Consider the following 16,019-nt stretch of genomic DNA (forward strand, 5'->3'; position numbering starts at 1 on the left):
TCTTGAAACCGGAACATACTGAATCCCGCGCGAATACTACCATTACTGAAATTTTTACTAACAAATATCCTTCTCCCATGACTCTTGTGGAGTGCGCAGTATTATATACGGCCTCTAGTAACAACAATTATTGGACTAACATCCCTCCCTATTTCTTAGACGAACGTTCGAGCCTGGCCGGCGTCGGTACTGATCAATGAATTCTGGGGTTACCAGAAGATGTACATTGAAGGATGATTTGTTAGTCCCAGATCGGATCAATTAGAAATTATCTGTACAATTTCATCTAATCCTAATCAGTTGCGAAGTAGCAACCAGGGGTGATCGCCCAAGCTAAAGCTAAAAGAAGGATACAGAGCTTGAATATCGCTTTACTTTCAAATATAATATTACGTTCGTAAATGCAATGAAGTATAGTAATGCCTTTGACTATAACGGTCTCTTATGCCATTTTTGTTTTTTGTGCTGCAAGACATTATTTGCTGTCCTACAGCAGTGTAGTGACACCGTTGAAAACAAAACCTCTTAAAAATAAAGGTTGTGTCATATTTTTTTTTAGAATTTTTATTCAGGCCAATTTGCGTATAGCTTTACGTGGCCGATTTACCCATGTTTTTGTTACATAATATTATTTTTTTATTGTTGGATCTCGTTGTCATCCTTCTTCTAGGGGGAGAGGAGCTTCCATTTCCTTCTAGCAAAAATTGGAGGTCATTTTGTCCGTTGCTCATGTCATCCATTGCTACATCGTTGGAGTTGTGAGTGGTTTCCGTTTCTTTGTTTTCATTGTTGATCGCAGTCTTGGGTTCATTTGCAGTTGATGTAGACGCGCTTTGTACATTGATTGCAGTTGATAGTTGGTTAGATGGTGAAGGTGTTTTTGAAACAGGAGCACTGCATTCACTAGTTTCCGTTGTTGAGCGGTTGTCCTTGTTTTTGTTTGTTTTGTTTGTTTTCGCAGTTTTAGTGCAAGGTTTGCCGTAGTGTGCAGGTTGTTCACAAAACTGACATGTAACCAGTTGATTTTCATACGTAATCAGCGTTTTACACGGATGTATTCCATCTTGACCACAAACGATGTAAGATGGAATTGCTTTACGTTGTTGCATACGTACCACTCGCACGCCAATCCATCTTTTTCACGTTTGAACATAATGTACACACAGTTAGACGCCTTGTTGAATTGAATCTCACTTACATCATTAACGTTTAGATGCATTCGTTCCTTAAGCAAGATTTCAATTTCGGTTGCTGCTGGTCTAACTTTGCAGCGCTTGAAATCAATACAAATTGAATTTGGCCTTGTAGGCCAAGTTTCAGGCTTTGTTCAATCGTATTTGCCCATTTCGTACTTTCTATTGTTCACTGCACTGTATTGTCTTTGTTTCTGTCGTCGCGACCGTAAGAAATTTTCGACTGTGTCGGATGCGATGCGAGCACGAACTGGTTGTGTCATATTGCCCGACGTCTCGACGGCTACCGGCTATTCTTCGTCTGAAAATCGTATCTTTGGAAGCGTCTTTCAGTAGTGTACCTGGCTGCTCGCTTTTGGGTGGCGGAGACGAGGGACCATTTTTTCTACTCTCTGAATCGATCGGTTAACTATGATGGGAGGCGGCAGATAATATTTTTCCACGGTCGCTAATTAACCTAGGTACGCCACCGTGCAGACGAAAAATGTTGCAATATTTCTTTTGATAATGACCAAAACCAGTGGTTATGGTGGTTATGAAACAATTATTAGAGACCACTAATGCCGAATACATCTTATTATTTATCGTCTTCCACGCCGCCTATTTGGGTTCGAATCCCAACCTCGCACATAGGGCCAAGAAATTGGTTTGGTTCGAGAGGCGAATTACCACGATGTTAAAACTTCTGTAATTGAAATAAAAAAAATCTTATTCTTAATTTAAAAAATAGTCTGATTCTGGCTTTCAATTTTTGACTTGCGTTCAGTTAACGGTGAAAGGAAGCAGAAAAATGTGTGATTGATAAAGTCAACTAGCTCTCCTGGAAATTCCATGCTAGTGCATAAAATAATCCGGAAAGTTCAATCGAGAAAGTACTCTTTTCAAATTAAACATGTGGAAATGATTTTATCCGTTATTTAAAATACGCACATTAGTTCAGAAGTACGGTTTTGGGTCAACGAAACGAGCGTGCAGACTATTGTCATTAATTTGTCTTTATTTAAAAACAGTCCCAACACTATATTAAGACAATTCTATGAAACGCTTAATCGATCCTTTCGGAGAAATGGAGCTCGCAGAAATGGCTCTAGAGGAAATGATCCTGACCCGCCTAATTCCATTAAGTTTATTGCTTAAACTAATGATTCTGTTCCGTTAAAAAATATTCATTTCCATTAAAAATGTTGTTTCAACTAATGATTCTGTTGATGGTCTCATATTCAGATAGTCTAAAAAAAAGTTATTTACGATGCTGTTGATTGTCTCAATCAAAAACAGCAAGACGAAACACTAAACGTTGCATGCCAATTTTTGTTTCGTAGGTGAATGTAATGTATTTCAATTGTGCTGACTAACTTTGTTTTTATTAAGTTCAAATGCAAGTTCTATGTTTTATGACAGTTTAAGACCAACGTCACTCGACCCTCGATTGCAGTTGCAGTGAAATGACAACAATGTTTTGATTTTTGTTTTTAAAATTCAGCATGTTTGGCCTACTGGTAGTGAGTAATAGATACTTGGTCAGCAACTTTAATTAAAAATCGGAAAATTGTCGAGAAGACGCCGGCTATTTCCACGGCCAATTTTAACAAAGGGCATTTAGTCTACCAATGATGCATCACAATTTCGTTGTTGCACCAATATGTTTTCATAGATATTTAATTTTTTTAGGAATCCAGCAATGTTCAAACGTAAGGTAAATTTAATAGTTTATTCATTCTAAAAAGAATTATATCGTCTAATTCGTGCATATTTTAGAATATACATCCATTTAGAATGTTTCAGTTAGAAGTTAGAGGCCATCAGTTTGAAAATTATCGTATTTGCTGGCGTGTCTGCTAGCGGACAAAATATGGTTGGTAATGATTTTGCGGTCTAGCCCGTATCGAATTCCACAATCGATCGCTATATTAGTTTTCTTCCGGTAAAAAACGTGGCCGATGTGCATAAAAACGTGTATAGCAGAATGTAGCGTTATGGTGTTTTGATTGGTGGTTTTCGATTGCAATTAATGGCGTTTTCGTTTTTAATTTGCACTACACCGGTGCAGTGCTACACTGAGGCATGAATAAACGAACAAAAATGACGAAAACATAAACAGTAACCATTGACTACAATGAACGATTTCATTGCACAGAGCTACACCAAACTTTTGATGAGTGCTACACCAGTGGTATCTATCGGTGCAGAAAAAGTGTAGCACTGGTGTAGTGCAATTGGTAAAAACGAACGATTACAGTGCAGCTTTCGCTACACCAGTGTGATGAAATTTAAAAACGTAAACGACATAAGTTTTGCACGAAAATGATCTCAATGAACATTGTTTGACAGCTATCTGTGGTTTGTTTACAAGTTCATTCCGTATCATTCCATGGATGCTTTTTTCCAGTTTTCCGCCACTTTGAAATTGCTTAGTGTTTTTCGATTGGTCGAAATTCTGAGCGATCATTTGGTTGGCAACAAAATCAATCTTGATGGCATTATACCACTCCAAAACCTCATTGAATTAATGGCCAAATTTCCAGACGTTCTCCGATGTAATTTCATCGTCGAGGATGTGACGAATTGTTCCGTTGTCAGGCCATGTTTACTGGTTTTGTACGGCTAGTATCTCTTGCTGGCAAGATTGTTACACACCGGTTAAAAGCTGACGTTGTACCTTCTGGTCACATGTCAATATAAACGCCGGGGTTAGCTTTAACGCATCCCAACACCTTCCTGCGCAGCTAACAGTTTTCGTAGGTCCGCTGATTCGTTTCCTCACTCAGGATTTTGTTATAGGTTTTGAGCATTCGGTAAACTTATGTTTTCGGCATCTTCAGCACTTTAGCTGGACTACTCCGGATTTTTCAGATGTCTGTGCGCAATATTTTTCTCTTTTGTCGGGTTTCATACGACGTTATTTCTGATCGCGTTCGACTACTTTTATCAAACTTGCACCAGTTTTTTTTTCTACAGCAGCGCGCGAGGGGCGTTCAAATTTATTTTTATATTTACCTTTTTTACGTTCGGATTCACCCAGTACTACAAAAGCAGAATAATCAACGTGTGTAGAGAAATTACCAGACTGTTTGAAAAGTCATAATAACTGTAAGAGTTCTGTTAATTCTGAGGCTACTGATAGAGGCGCTTGGATTGTTTTGATTTTTTTCAATATTTATTGCAGATTGTGTAAACATCGACGCTGAGCGTTGAAATCAGTGGCGTTTTAGGCTTGAAGAATGTATGCTCCAGTATGTTATTTGACTCCTCAACTTTTATCAATGTTTATGGAAGCAGGATTATTTAGCCGTTGCTTTGCTAACGCAATCATATTTATTTGTGCAAAACTTCTTCGAGCGCGTCTTTTCTTGGATTCGTGTCGACTCCAAAGTTGTAAATACCTTTCAGATCTAATAACACTTGTGCTTAGTCATGTTATATGTTCAATATGTTAATATGGTGATTGTTCTGATACCAATCGATGCTAAAGTTTTCGAAGCAAAAACACTGTGAAATTAGTGTTCGGTAATACCTTGGATATGACTTTGGATATGATTTTATTATCTTAGCTAATGCGTTGAACAGCGATAGCCGATCTCCCCCTGACAAAAGGCCAGTAGGTCGCGTGTAACCAAGTGTCTCGCTCTGCGTATTACATTTCTCTCCATGATCTTTCCCATATGTACAAAATGACTCTCGATGTGCCGGGTGACCAGAAAAGTTTCGATATGTTCGGTTACAGGTTTGCATAAAATGTGTCTGCATCCAATAAAGCTACCGCTTGTTTGGCAGCCTTGCTGAGCCGATTTTATTTCTTTCTCATTTTTCGTTACGTTACCAGGAAACTGGAGCAGAAAAAATGGCACGTGCATGGAAATCGACTTACCTTCACAAAAATTGCATTCACTTCATTTTTATCGCGACAATACATATGTTTTTATGCACTAATCGCATCTAAATTAAATTATCTAGACAATGTCAGGATAGATTTTTGATGCATGCCTTTGAGGGCGAGATATTCAATGACCAAGTTAAAAGACGGCGTTTTCAGCTATGCAATTCTTGCTTCAGAAAAAAGACTTTCCCGACCGCTAAAGTCAATGGATCATTCTGAAATTTTCACAGAATAATTTAAATTAATTTTCTAAGAGATTGTCAGTTGGGTTTTTTTTATATTCGTTACCTTTTCTGAGAAAATCAGATTTGAAGCGTGATTATAGTTAGAGGGCACCCTAAAACACACTGGTCTCAGACCTTAAGAATTCCGTTATCCTATTATGTAATGAAATCTGGTATGAAACAGAAGTTCTCAGTTATCGCATCAATGATTACCAGGCTATTGTCAATCGTATCTATTACGAACAGAAAATTTTATTGATAAGCATTTGCCTCTAAGTACTTTTTACATATCTAATAGTGATACTATGTTTTTTTTTGTTTGCAGATGCCGTTATCACTACCGACAGTGGTATTTTATTTTTCGACCAAAATTGGACTCAGATTTCATCGGGAGGCCACCAGTTCCAGCACATTTCAGCCTTCGCCTACGATGAGGTGAAAGGCAAACTTTACTTCAGTGACTTGAAGGATTCGAAGTTCCGCTTGTTCTCACTGGATACCAACCCTCAGGAGGAATATCATAAAATCACCAAATTACTGCCAAAGCTAGATGAAACAGCCTACATCACCGGGTTGGCATTTGATCATCTCGAAAGAAAACTCTATTGGACGGAACGGGGAACACATTCTGTTTATGCAGCAGAGGTTGATAGTTTGGAAAGGAATGCTAACGACAGTCAAGCTCAGATCAAGTTGATCGCTCGGGTCGAAGAAGATCACGACTTGGCAGCTCTGACCATTGACGAATGTCGCCGGCATCTGTACTGGACGAACAGTTTCCTAAGAACCTCTAGCATTGTGCAAGCGGCAATGAACGGTTCGGTTCTGAAATCATACATCAAAGATGTTTACCAGCCAAAAGGCATCACCATTGATCACTACCAAAATCGTATCTATTGGGTGGAGAAGAAGTACGGTCGAGCATTTACCATCGAAAGTGCTGATCTAGATATAGAAAACCGATCAACATTCCTCAGTGGCTACGATAAAGTTCCGACACATGTATCAGTCGATAATCGTTTCTTGTACTGGATCGATCAGGAAGATGATGAAGTACACGAGGCATCGAAAACAGATTCGACTGTTAATCGAGTAATTTATAAAGGAAACAGTCCATCAGCAGTGATCATAAGGTCTAGTTTACTGTTAGAATTCCACAAAAATAATCCACGATGCATGGATGTAGTTTCTCAAATCATGGATAATGTAAGACGTGAATCAGCAGGTGAGGATCTGGAGACTCACAACACAACGGAGATCAAGACGGAAAGAATAGTTTGTTTGAATAATGGAATTCCTAATCACAATACGAATAGTTGCATCTGTTTATCGGAATATCAGGGTACCTTCTGTGAAATTCCGATCTGTAACAATTTCTGCGTTCACGGTGAATGCATCGTGGGTGTGGACAGCAGACCTGTTTGTAAGTGCAATGTGGAATTCGAGGGAAAACGGTGTGATCGCAATAAATGTGACGGATACTGCCTAAATAGTGGCCGTTGTTCGCTTAGTGCTTCCGGTGAGACATCTTGTACTTGTTCGAAAAACTTCAGCGGTGCTCGGTGCGAAACGGCGATTTGTACTTCAGACTATTGCTACAATGGTGAATGCTACGTGGAAGGAGAAGTACCGAAATGTAAATGCAACGTCGGCTATCGGGGGGAACGGTGTGAAGAGTATACGTGCAATAACTACTGCCTCAATGACGGAAATTGTGTACTTAACAATGAAACTATGCTAGTAGAATGTCGCTGCAGCGTAGAATACACGGGAAAACGATGCGAAATTCCAAAACGGTTCTGTTCACTCGATAATGGTGATCCGGAATTACAGCCTTACTGTGAAGGGTGAGCCAACTCTACATTTATTAAGTTCCCAATTGTTACGTAGCAAATATTTTTATTTTCTAGCATCACAAATGCTCCACAACTTGCGGAGCCCCAAGTTACTTATTGTAAAAATTCGTTCAACCGAACCGTAGTCTACACATCGTTGGCCTTCACAGCGTCGCTGTTTATATTGATGATAATCCTTTGGCTTGTTCGCCGGTTTTACGAAGAAGGCCGGCCGCGTATTACCAAACGATTCAAAGTGACTAATCATACGCAAATGACATCGAGACCCGCAACGCAGTGTGAGATTACGATTGAAAATTGCTGCAATATGAACGTGTGCGAAACGGTATTATAAGCAATTGTTCTCTATCGGACTTAATCTAGATTTTTCAAAAATTTTGGTTTTCATTTTCAGCCCTGTTTCGATACGAATCTTCTGCAGAAGGCATCATCGAAAGCAGATGATAAGCAGTACCTGTTGGACGACATCGAGAACATTGCCGGTTCCTATCGCAAGCTACCCAGCTGCAGTAATGAAAAGGGTCTACCCTAATCACTTGAAACTAAGACTGCTAGCGGGGATAGTATCCTCGATTGGTGGCTTGTATTCCTCTCTAAAGCGGCAGCTGTAAAAGTGCGATTAAAAAAGCGGATTTGCTTAGCGATGATGAAAATCGTTGCCCCCTAACTGAAATCTCTCCAGACTTAGCAATATACAAATAGGTAGTTGTGAACTAATTTATGTGATTAGTTAATAGAAAAAAGGAAAGCTAAGGGCTGCAGGAAGGTTGCATTAGAAGAATGATTGGGCTAAGTAGTATATATTGCTTGTCGGTTTTATTTTTTTTTCATTTGTGGCATGCGCACGTAAATTTGGTGCTTATGTGTTATTTTATTCGCCCATATACTCCGTCGAATTCACCAGTTTAAAATGTGTAATTTGCAATACGATTAGTGATACCCGTATTTTAAAATGGGTTCTGTCGTAAACTTACAATTTGCTCGTTTTTTTATATTTTTGTGCTCTAACTAAACTAAAATGGTAAAGAACTACGTCGTCCAACAAATCCAAATCATATTTTTAATTTCAATAAATAATTCTTTATTATTTTAAAACTATGAAGCATTGATTTTTTAACATATAGGAAATGCTAACTTCAATTATGTAAAAAAGCGGTATTCAACAACATGAACGGAATTAAAACCCTACGGCGCGACATCTGGACTCTAAATTTTCGGCTTTAAAACAATTCATCAATCGTTGTATTCAAAATAATATCAGTCACTAGTTGAAAGAATGTACCTGAAAATATAGAGTTGTAGAACTTTCTTACACCACTTATCACTTAGGTCATGCCAGACAGTTTTTGATGTCGCATACCTTCGTAATTACCGTTTCTTTTTTCTTTGAATGCGTCTTCCAATGTGAATAAAACAAAACGCCTCTAAAAATTTTTTTTTCGAGCTATTAGTGGAATGAACTAAGTCGCTTTAAAATAAAGTTAATTCCGTTTAAAACCAAAACATATTTTATAGTGGAATTAAACGGAGTTAATTATATTTGAAATACTTCTTAAAAGTTATTATTGGATACTAGTTTAATTGTTGATTATTTTAACAATCAATCATCAATTTTCGCAAGTACTTAAAAGTTTTATGCGCGTGTTCTTATTAATCAGTTTCATATTGTTATCTAATTTATCAAAAATTGTTAATATACAGGCTTGCTACTACATCTACATAGAATAATTTTTTTTTAACTGGTTTGAACCGAATTCGACAGTGTAATGAGCCAATCAGATCACCACATTAGGATATTCTACATTTATTTAACAAAAATCATAAAGCTACCAGTGGAGTACTAGCATGTTTCAAAATGAGTAACAATTGTTAGTGTATCGATAACATTTTTGCGAACGAACAAGGGTTAAAATTTAAGAAAACAAAAGCCAACAATACCATAGAAACCAAATAAAAAAACAGCACATGAATTGTATTCAGAATGATCGGAAAACCTCCAAGTTACCGTCACATGACTGACAAATGCTCAACAGCCATCAAGTTCATCGAATAGCCAAACCGTTAGTTTTAATCCCGCTACTGAAAATTGCACTTTGCTGCGCTATGCCACGCACAACTTGTTTAGTTTCAGTTTACCTGACAGTTCCTTTAGTTGGTTAATGGCTTGTTAAACGTTATTAGCTTAGTACAATCAAAGAAGCATTGTGTTGCTTGACAGTAATAAGTAGAATCAAAAATATCAAATTGATATTATCCTAAGGAGGAAACGTGGTATTTATGAAAAATGCCATTTTTGCGTTTACTATTCTCCTTCCTTGTACAATATACTCCATAGCTAGTGATCAAATGCTATTCAACGCAGAAATAGTTTGCTGGTTTCTGTAAACGCCATATAATTAAAAAAAAACGGTCATAATTGCAAGCAGCACGCACATTCATAAGCTTTTAGTTTAGCAGTCAAATCTACTTTTGCTTACCACTGCTATGCATCGTTATCGTAACAAATCATTTATCTACGTTGGAGCCTTGGCTTAGAGAATAAAAACAACGGAAGTAATAAATGGAGGTACTAATGCAACAAATTCAAAGTTAGGTGCCGATAATGTACTTTGGAAATTTTACACAAAACAAAGGAATTTGTTAAGACTTTATATAAAATATCCACATAAGAAATGTGATATTTATATAAATTTTAAATAGGAAGATTCATCGAATGAATTCAGTTGTTAGTGAGATGTAAATAACTAAAAAGACGAAATTATATTTTATCCGGTATGTACGGTGTACATGAGTCGTGCGAAGTTTTATTTATTTTATCCGAATCTATTACGGCAATGCACAGTAACACCGTTTGATCTGTTGTAAAAAAAATTCCGTACATGTTCCGTGTTGAACGACTAGCCGGAACGATCCCACCATTGACGCTCCAACCGTTCCAACGAACCATGGACGATTGCACTCCAATAAATCGGTCATCACAGAACCTGTACGAAACCACATCGATACTTTCATTCTTGCATTTATTGTCAGCGTTTCCCATCGTAATTAAATATGTTAGTGACGACGTAAACTTTTTCGAAACTTCCATATTAAAGAATCTGATGTTGTTGGCAAGAAATGGGAAAAAAATCCAATAATTATTTCTGACGATCTATGGTGCTGAAAAGTGACTTGAATTGCAATGACCTATGAAATTGGTATTTAGGCAGAACTGAGAACTCGGTAAAATTGTTCGAAATTTAACTCGGAATTCATTGTGATTTCGAAATGGTTTCCGAATCAGATGAAACAATCGATTCCAGGTGAAATCGGTAGGTGCATTTCACGCGTTTTTTTAATAACGGTCAATAAGCCATCCATCAACATTCACTTTGAAGAGTAATTTCGGATGACTCGGCACTCGCTGAGACCCACTTAGAAAAAAACGTTCAACGGTGGTCCCTCATTGGTCCAATACGTTGGATCATTGGTCCAATGAAAGTTAAATTAATCGTTCAACGGGAGGCCAACACGGGACCTTCGTTTGCCGATTTTGAAACAGACCGTTGAACCGATTGCCATTTTTTTTTGTTCATCAAACCCGGCAGACAGAGGTCCATTGTTGAGCCATTTTTAACATGAGGAGTTGGAGCCCCGTTGGACTAGTTTTACTGCAGAATTTCTGAAGTTTTTTCCACAAACTAACAATACATACCTGCACAATACTTCTACTTTACGTAGAATAACAACAAATTTTCTTTCTATGTAAAGGTAACACTTAATTTTCAAACTATTTTTGCAAGACAAAAAAAAAACAACAAACCGTTCCAGCAAATTGAACGAATATTTCGTGCAATATGTCGTTCAACAAGCGCTCAAAGACCAACAAAATTGAACAGCCTGCTGAGAGGGGAGTAAGTCATAATAGTAAACGGCAGAGAAAAGTTTTTTCTTTCTTCTGGTGTTAAATTTAATACTCTATTTTTCATAGTTTGCCTGAAATTTCTTTCGAAAGTGGAAAAGTTGACAGGTGGCTTATTGGCCGTTATCAAAACGTGAAAACGTGCAGTGAGATGATACCTTTTTTTTATCAACCCGCATGTGTTTTTTGGCATGAATATTCATCGGTGTTTTTAGTTCTCATGACATTACTTTAATGACCGTCGTTTTAAGCGGCAATTTGAGATTTTAGTCGTAAATCGGATAGAATTTTATTCTAAGCGTGTGACAATCGATTGAACATTCCATGAGATGTTGAAGTAAGTTCCACTTTAGAGTTTTTCGCCATTATTTACCGTAGTTCCAGAGCCGGTATTCAGCATCCAGCACAACCCACAAAGATTCGTATGGCCATGAATCAATATGACGAATAAATTGCAATAGTTTTGAGTCCAACTGTCATCTAAATTGGTTTGAACACCCCACGGTGGCACGATTGTCACCTGCATACAATTGGCTTGAAGGCGAAAATTTTGGTTCTTCACATTTTTCTTCATGCGGTTGCACCAACATACGGAAACGATTTCGATTGAATATAATCAAACTATAATAAACCACATTTTCTTTTTCTTATTCAAAAAGAGGAAAAAAGAGAAGTTATATTTATAATGGGTTTGAAGAAATTAACTTTTGACACCAGTGTGGTTTGATTGTATGGTATGAACGTAGCTTAACATGTTGTTGACAATAACACCAAAACAAAATGCGTCGGTTTCAGGAACCAGTTTCCATAGCAGGGGGGTGGGTTTGAATTTTAAAAACTCATCGCCCTGTAATTCCAGAATCGGAATACAGAATTGGATAAAATTCATTAAATTGTTATGTGATCCTTTAATTTGAATTTTTGTTTTTGAAATTCGACCTGTTTTGAGAAAACGATTGAGCTGTGAGAAACGATTCAATACTGAAACCGGAATTCGAAAATCGGTGTAGCCGAAGTCACATGAGAAGCTGTATTGTTTACATTTGATTCAAAATGTTTTAAAATTAGTGTAGACATCTTTGAGAAATCGTAGAGCGAATACAATTTTTGGGTACCTTCCGAATTGAAAACTGAATAGTGAATACTGTTAAAACTGAAATAAAGTATATTTGGCTATCGCCTACCCAAATCTGCAAACCCTGTAAACCCGATTAATTTATATGGAATGGACATTTTTAAACTAATCACCATATGTCCCTCTGAACCGGAAGTTGGATCTGACTAAAAAGCAAGATGTTTTCTAGGATCTTAGTACTTTTCATTTGAATCGTAGATGGTTCTTATATCGGTTCAACCATATACGAGAAAAATGAGTTATATTATTTTAATTTCGTTTCACATGTCATTCTGTTATATAGTTCCGAAACCAGAAGTCGGATCCAAATGTAATTCAGGAAACTTGTTTGGAAGCATACGACTTTTCATATGAATCTGAGTTTGTAGAAAACGAGAAAATTGGGTGAAATTATTTGTCATACACGCATTTGCTGATCTCGACGAACTGATTCGAATGATATATGGGTGTTATGTTCTTCCAGCAATTATTACTGTAAGTAATTTAAAACAATATAATTATGGAATTGCTTTCAACTCGAAATTCTGCCATCATCTGGTTTACATATGTCATATTCGAACGATTATGTTGTCAAAAACTAACCATGCTTATTCGATCTCAAAACCATTCAATACTTTCGACCTCTTTGTTGACAACACACATACACACACGTACATTTGCTCAGTTCGTCGAGCTAAATCGATTGGTATATTACATTCGGCTCTCCGGGCCTCGGAAAATTTTTCTAAAGTTCGAGCGATTTTTATACCTATTTTTTATGTATATAAAAAAAAGGTAAAACCGCGGGCACGAAAAAAAAAACACGCGACATGCGTTTTCCTCCTTGACACTCGTTGATATCAAACATTCCAGCAAACCTTAATTTTGAATTATTTGTGGTTATACCATACATGATTTATTTATGATCATATTTCCGACGGTATGTAGCAAAAATTATGTTGATACGTTAGATACAACAAGAGATATCCACGATCAAAAACTTACCAGAGGGTAAGCTCGTCAAAAATAGAAGTCAGTATTGCCACAACTTTTACTGTTACCTAACGCTCGTATTTTACAGTATTGTACTATATTTTCGACCCAAATACTGCGTGCTGTTTCTCCCTTGTAAGTACGGTATTTCAATTTGTACTGCATTTTCCCATTGAAATGTACTGTACTTTTCATATGGAAAAGTAAATACAAAATTTTAAGTCGAATTCCGATTTGTCGCAATTCAAAATATCAGAGAGAACAGTAGCATCAGTAGCGAGTTGTTCATGACAACAGGTCGATCAAATAGATTTCTCTCCTTTTTATTATGGTCTTTCTTTCTTATTAGACACGAGTGTTACGATTTTCAGAAAGTCCGATCACACACTTAGAAAAAATCATGTAAATTTACGTCTTTCCGTTTCTCGTAAAAAGTAAAAAAAAAGAATGTGAAGTTTCGGGTAAAAGCTGCTATGCACTGACGAGTTTAAGACGAAACGTGAAGAAAATGAAATTGGTTATGTGCCTCAGGGGTGACGGAAGCCCTGTTGTGAGTATACTGAACTTCACTTCTGGAAAATGTCTAGGTGTGAAATTCCACACCTGGAAATGCGGATTTTTATCACTTTCCTTTAACAACCAAACCCCTTCTCTTCACCAACCTCCCATCTACACATTTTCACTCCACACCGAGGTGAAATCTATTCCATCGCCCCTGTGTGCCCTATCACAAACATGGTTAATCCCTAAATGACCATCTGAATCGGCCAGTATTAGCTGACACTTGTTTTCATTCGGCACGTCAGGAAGGACTTGACACTTCGGTGCTAACTGTAGGTGCTAACGTGCTAACGGTGCTAACGAGTAGCAATAACTTTACGTCTGTCTAGCGGTTTTTGTTGAACTGTAGGTGGCATAACAGTTCAACATAAACTGTTATGCACTGACAAGTCTAAGACGAAACGTAAAGATAATGAATCTTAACCATGGCAGATGCGAAATTTTAATGCTTCCGGTATCCAGCTATTTTATAACAGTACCGTGTACAAAACTTCTGTACAATTGGCTCAAAGGTTATTATAGATTAAGACGAAAATTTAATCATTCACTTTTCGGCATCTTTATAACAAAGAGTACAGAAATTTTGTCGAACTGTTCCCAAGTAACCAAGTTTAAAACATCTACTACTGTAGGCAAAAAGTAGTGAGACGTTTGAATTATACTTCGCGCGGAGACCTTATTCGTCGAATTTTTTTTTTGCCAAGTGTTATGTCAAAATATCCATTGTTTTTTTTTTCATAAATACGTTTATTTCATAGGCGATATACATAAGTTTTTCTTCGTCGTGGCATCCACAATACATAGTACTTTAAACCTAATACATATCGAATATTTTGTTAGTATTTCATTAGTTAATCTAAACACTGTTTTTATCAAGCGATTAGCTATTATAAATTACATAAAATAAAATACATACATTTTGTACATGATCTTATAACTATGTCAAGTTGGTTTGTATCTGTTCATCATTTTTATTTAATATAAGATAGCTGGCTATTGGTTGAACTCATGGGAGAGAAAACAGTCTAACATAAAATAAAATTCAAATTGGAACTCCAATGGTCTTAATGAAATGATAAAGAAGTTTCATGAAAGGAAGGCCACGCCAAGCAAGAATGTCGCGAACTGGATTGGACTGGATTGGCTATCAATGGTACCATTATTTGGAGAAGACTTCCTAATAATGCTATGCGTAATAACAGAATCTGGACAAACTTTCCTCGCAAAATCAAATATCCATCGGTTCGAGTATTCCTCACTCTCATTTCCTACTTTACGATTACTCATTCGTCTGGCCGTATTCCAAATAGTGCTTATTGAGGTTTCTATTGACAAACCTTCGACAAAATGTCTCCAATAGTTACATTTCTTGGCCCGAAGTATGCTCTTGTACTTGGTTTCTAAAATCAAGATTTTTTTAACATTCTGAGGAGTTCCTCCTCCTCGTTTTAAAAACGTCTTGAAAGAATTTTGTTTCGCGTGTTTAGCATCTGAGCACTCTTTGACCCACCAAGGGTTTGGAGGGCTTCTGTTAGACGATGGACCAAGAATTCGTTTGGTTTGTGATTGTTCTGCCGCCTCCAGAATCGAACAAACGAGGAAGTTATATTCTTCAAATGGGGGAAGAGTTCCATTGAGTTCAAAATACTTGAGATACTACTTTGGTATTTAATCCAGTCAATCATTTTTGTCAAACCATTTGGAATATTAACTGAATTAGCAATGCCTTTGTTACTGCTGATTGAGATAATGATTGGTAAATGATCGCTACCATGTAAATCAGGAAACACTTTCCAGGTGCAATCTAGTCGAATTGAAGTCAAGTAAAAAGATAAATCTAATGCACTTGAGCTTGCAGAAGGTCTTGGGGGAATATTCATTAGTGTTTAGTATACGTCTGTCTTCCAAAAGTATTAAAAGCGCTATCGACGATTTTTACAGTTTCACATTCAACAAAAAAGTCCCATTAAATTTTGTGTGCGGAATCTAATTTCTGGTGCCGAAACGTTCAGAATGTTGCAAAAGGCCGTCGCGAGCATTGGTACAATCAACATCCACTGATGATGGATACGTCAATAAAATCAAGGAATGGGTGCTCGAGAGTCCATGATTAACAGTCAAAGACCTTACTGAGATCGTTGGAATATCAGACGGATCAGTTAAAACCATTTTGAAAGATCATTTGGACCTAAGAAAAGAGAAAGCACGATTGGTTCCAAAGTCACGGTAATGCACCGTCGGATACTGCATTCATTCTTCGTGATTTTTTCGTTGAAAATTCAACCAATATCGTTCTACAA

The 16,019-nt window shown here is 37.1% G+C and overlaps 1 protein-coding gene across 2 annotated transcripts in view; it reads left to right on the forward strand.

The window, feature by feature from the left end:
* LOC131434522 (protein cueball-like) overlaps nucleotides 1-9,941 on the forward strand; it is a 41,556-nt gene extending 31,615 nt beyond the window's left edge. For both annotated transcript variants that reach the window (XM_058601276.1, XM_058601275.1), the window contains 3 exons: nucleotides 5,620-7,141; nucleotides 7,205-7,475; nucleotides 7,545-9,941. In XM_058601276.1, coding sequence (XP_058457259.1) covers nucleotides 5,620-7,141; nucleotides 7,205-7,475; nucleotides 7,545-7,682 — 1,931 coding nt within the window. In that variant the 3' untranslated portion in view covers nucleotides 7,683-9,941. The remainder of the gene's footprint in view (nucleotides 1-5,619; nucleotides 7,142-7,204; nucleotides 7,476-7,544) is intronic.
* The last annotated feature ends 6,078 nt before the right edge of the window (nucleotides 9,942-16,019 follow it).

This window comes from Malaya genurostris, chromosome 3 (assembly GCF_030247185.1).
Source record: "Malaya genurostris strain Urasoe2022 chromosome 3, Malgen_1.1, whole genome shotgun sequence".
In the NCBI taxonomy this organism is placed as follows: Eukaryota; Metazoa; Arthropoda; class Insecta; order Diptera; family Culicidae; genus Malaya; species Malaya genurostris.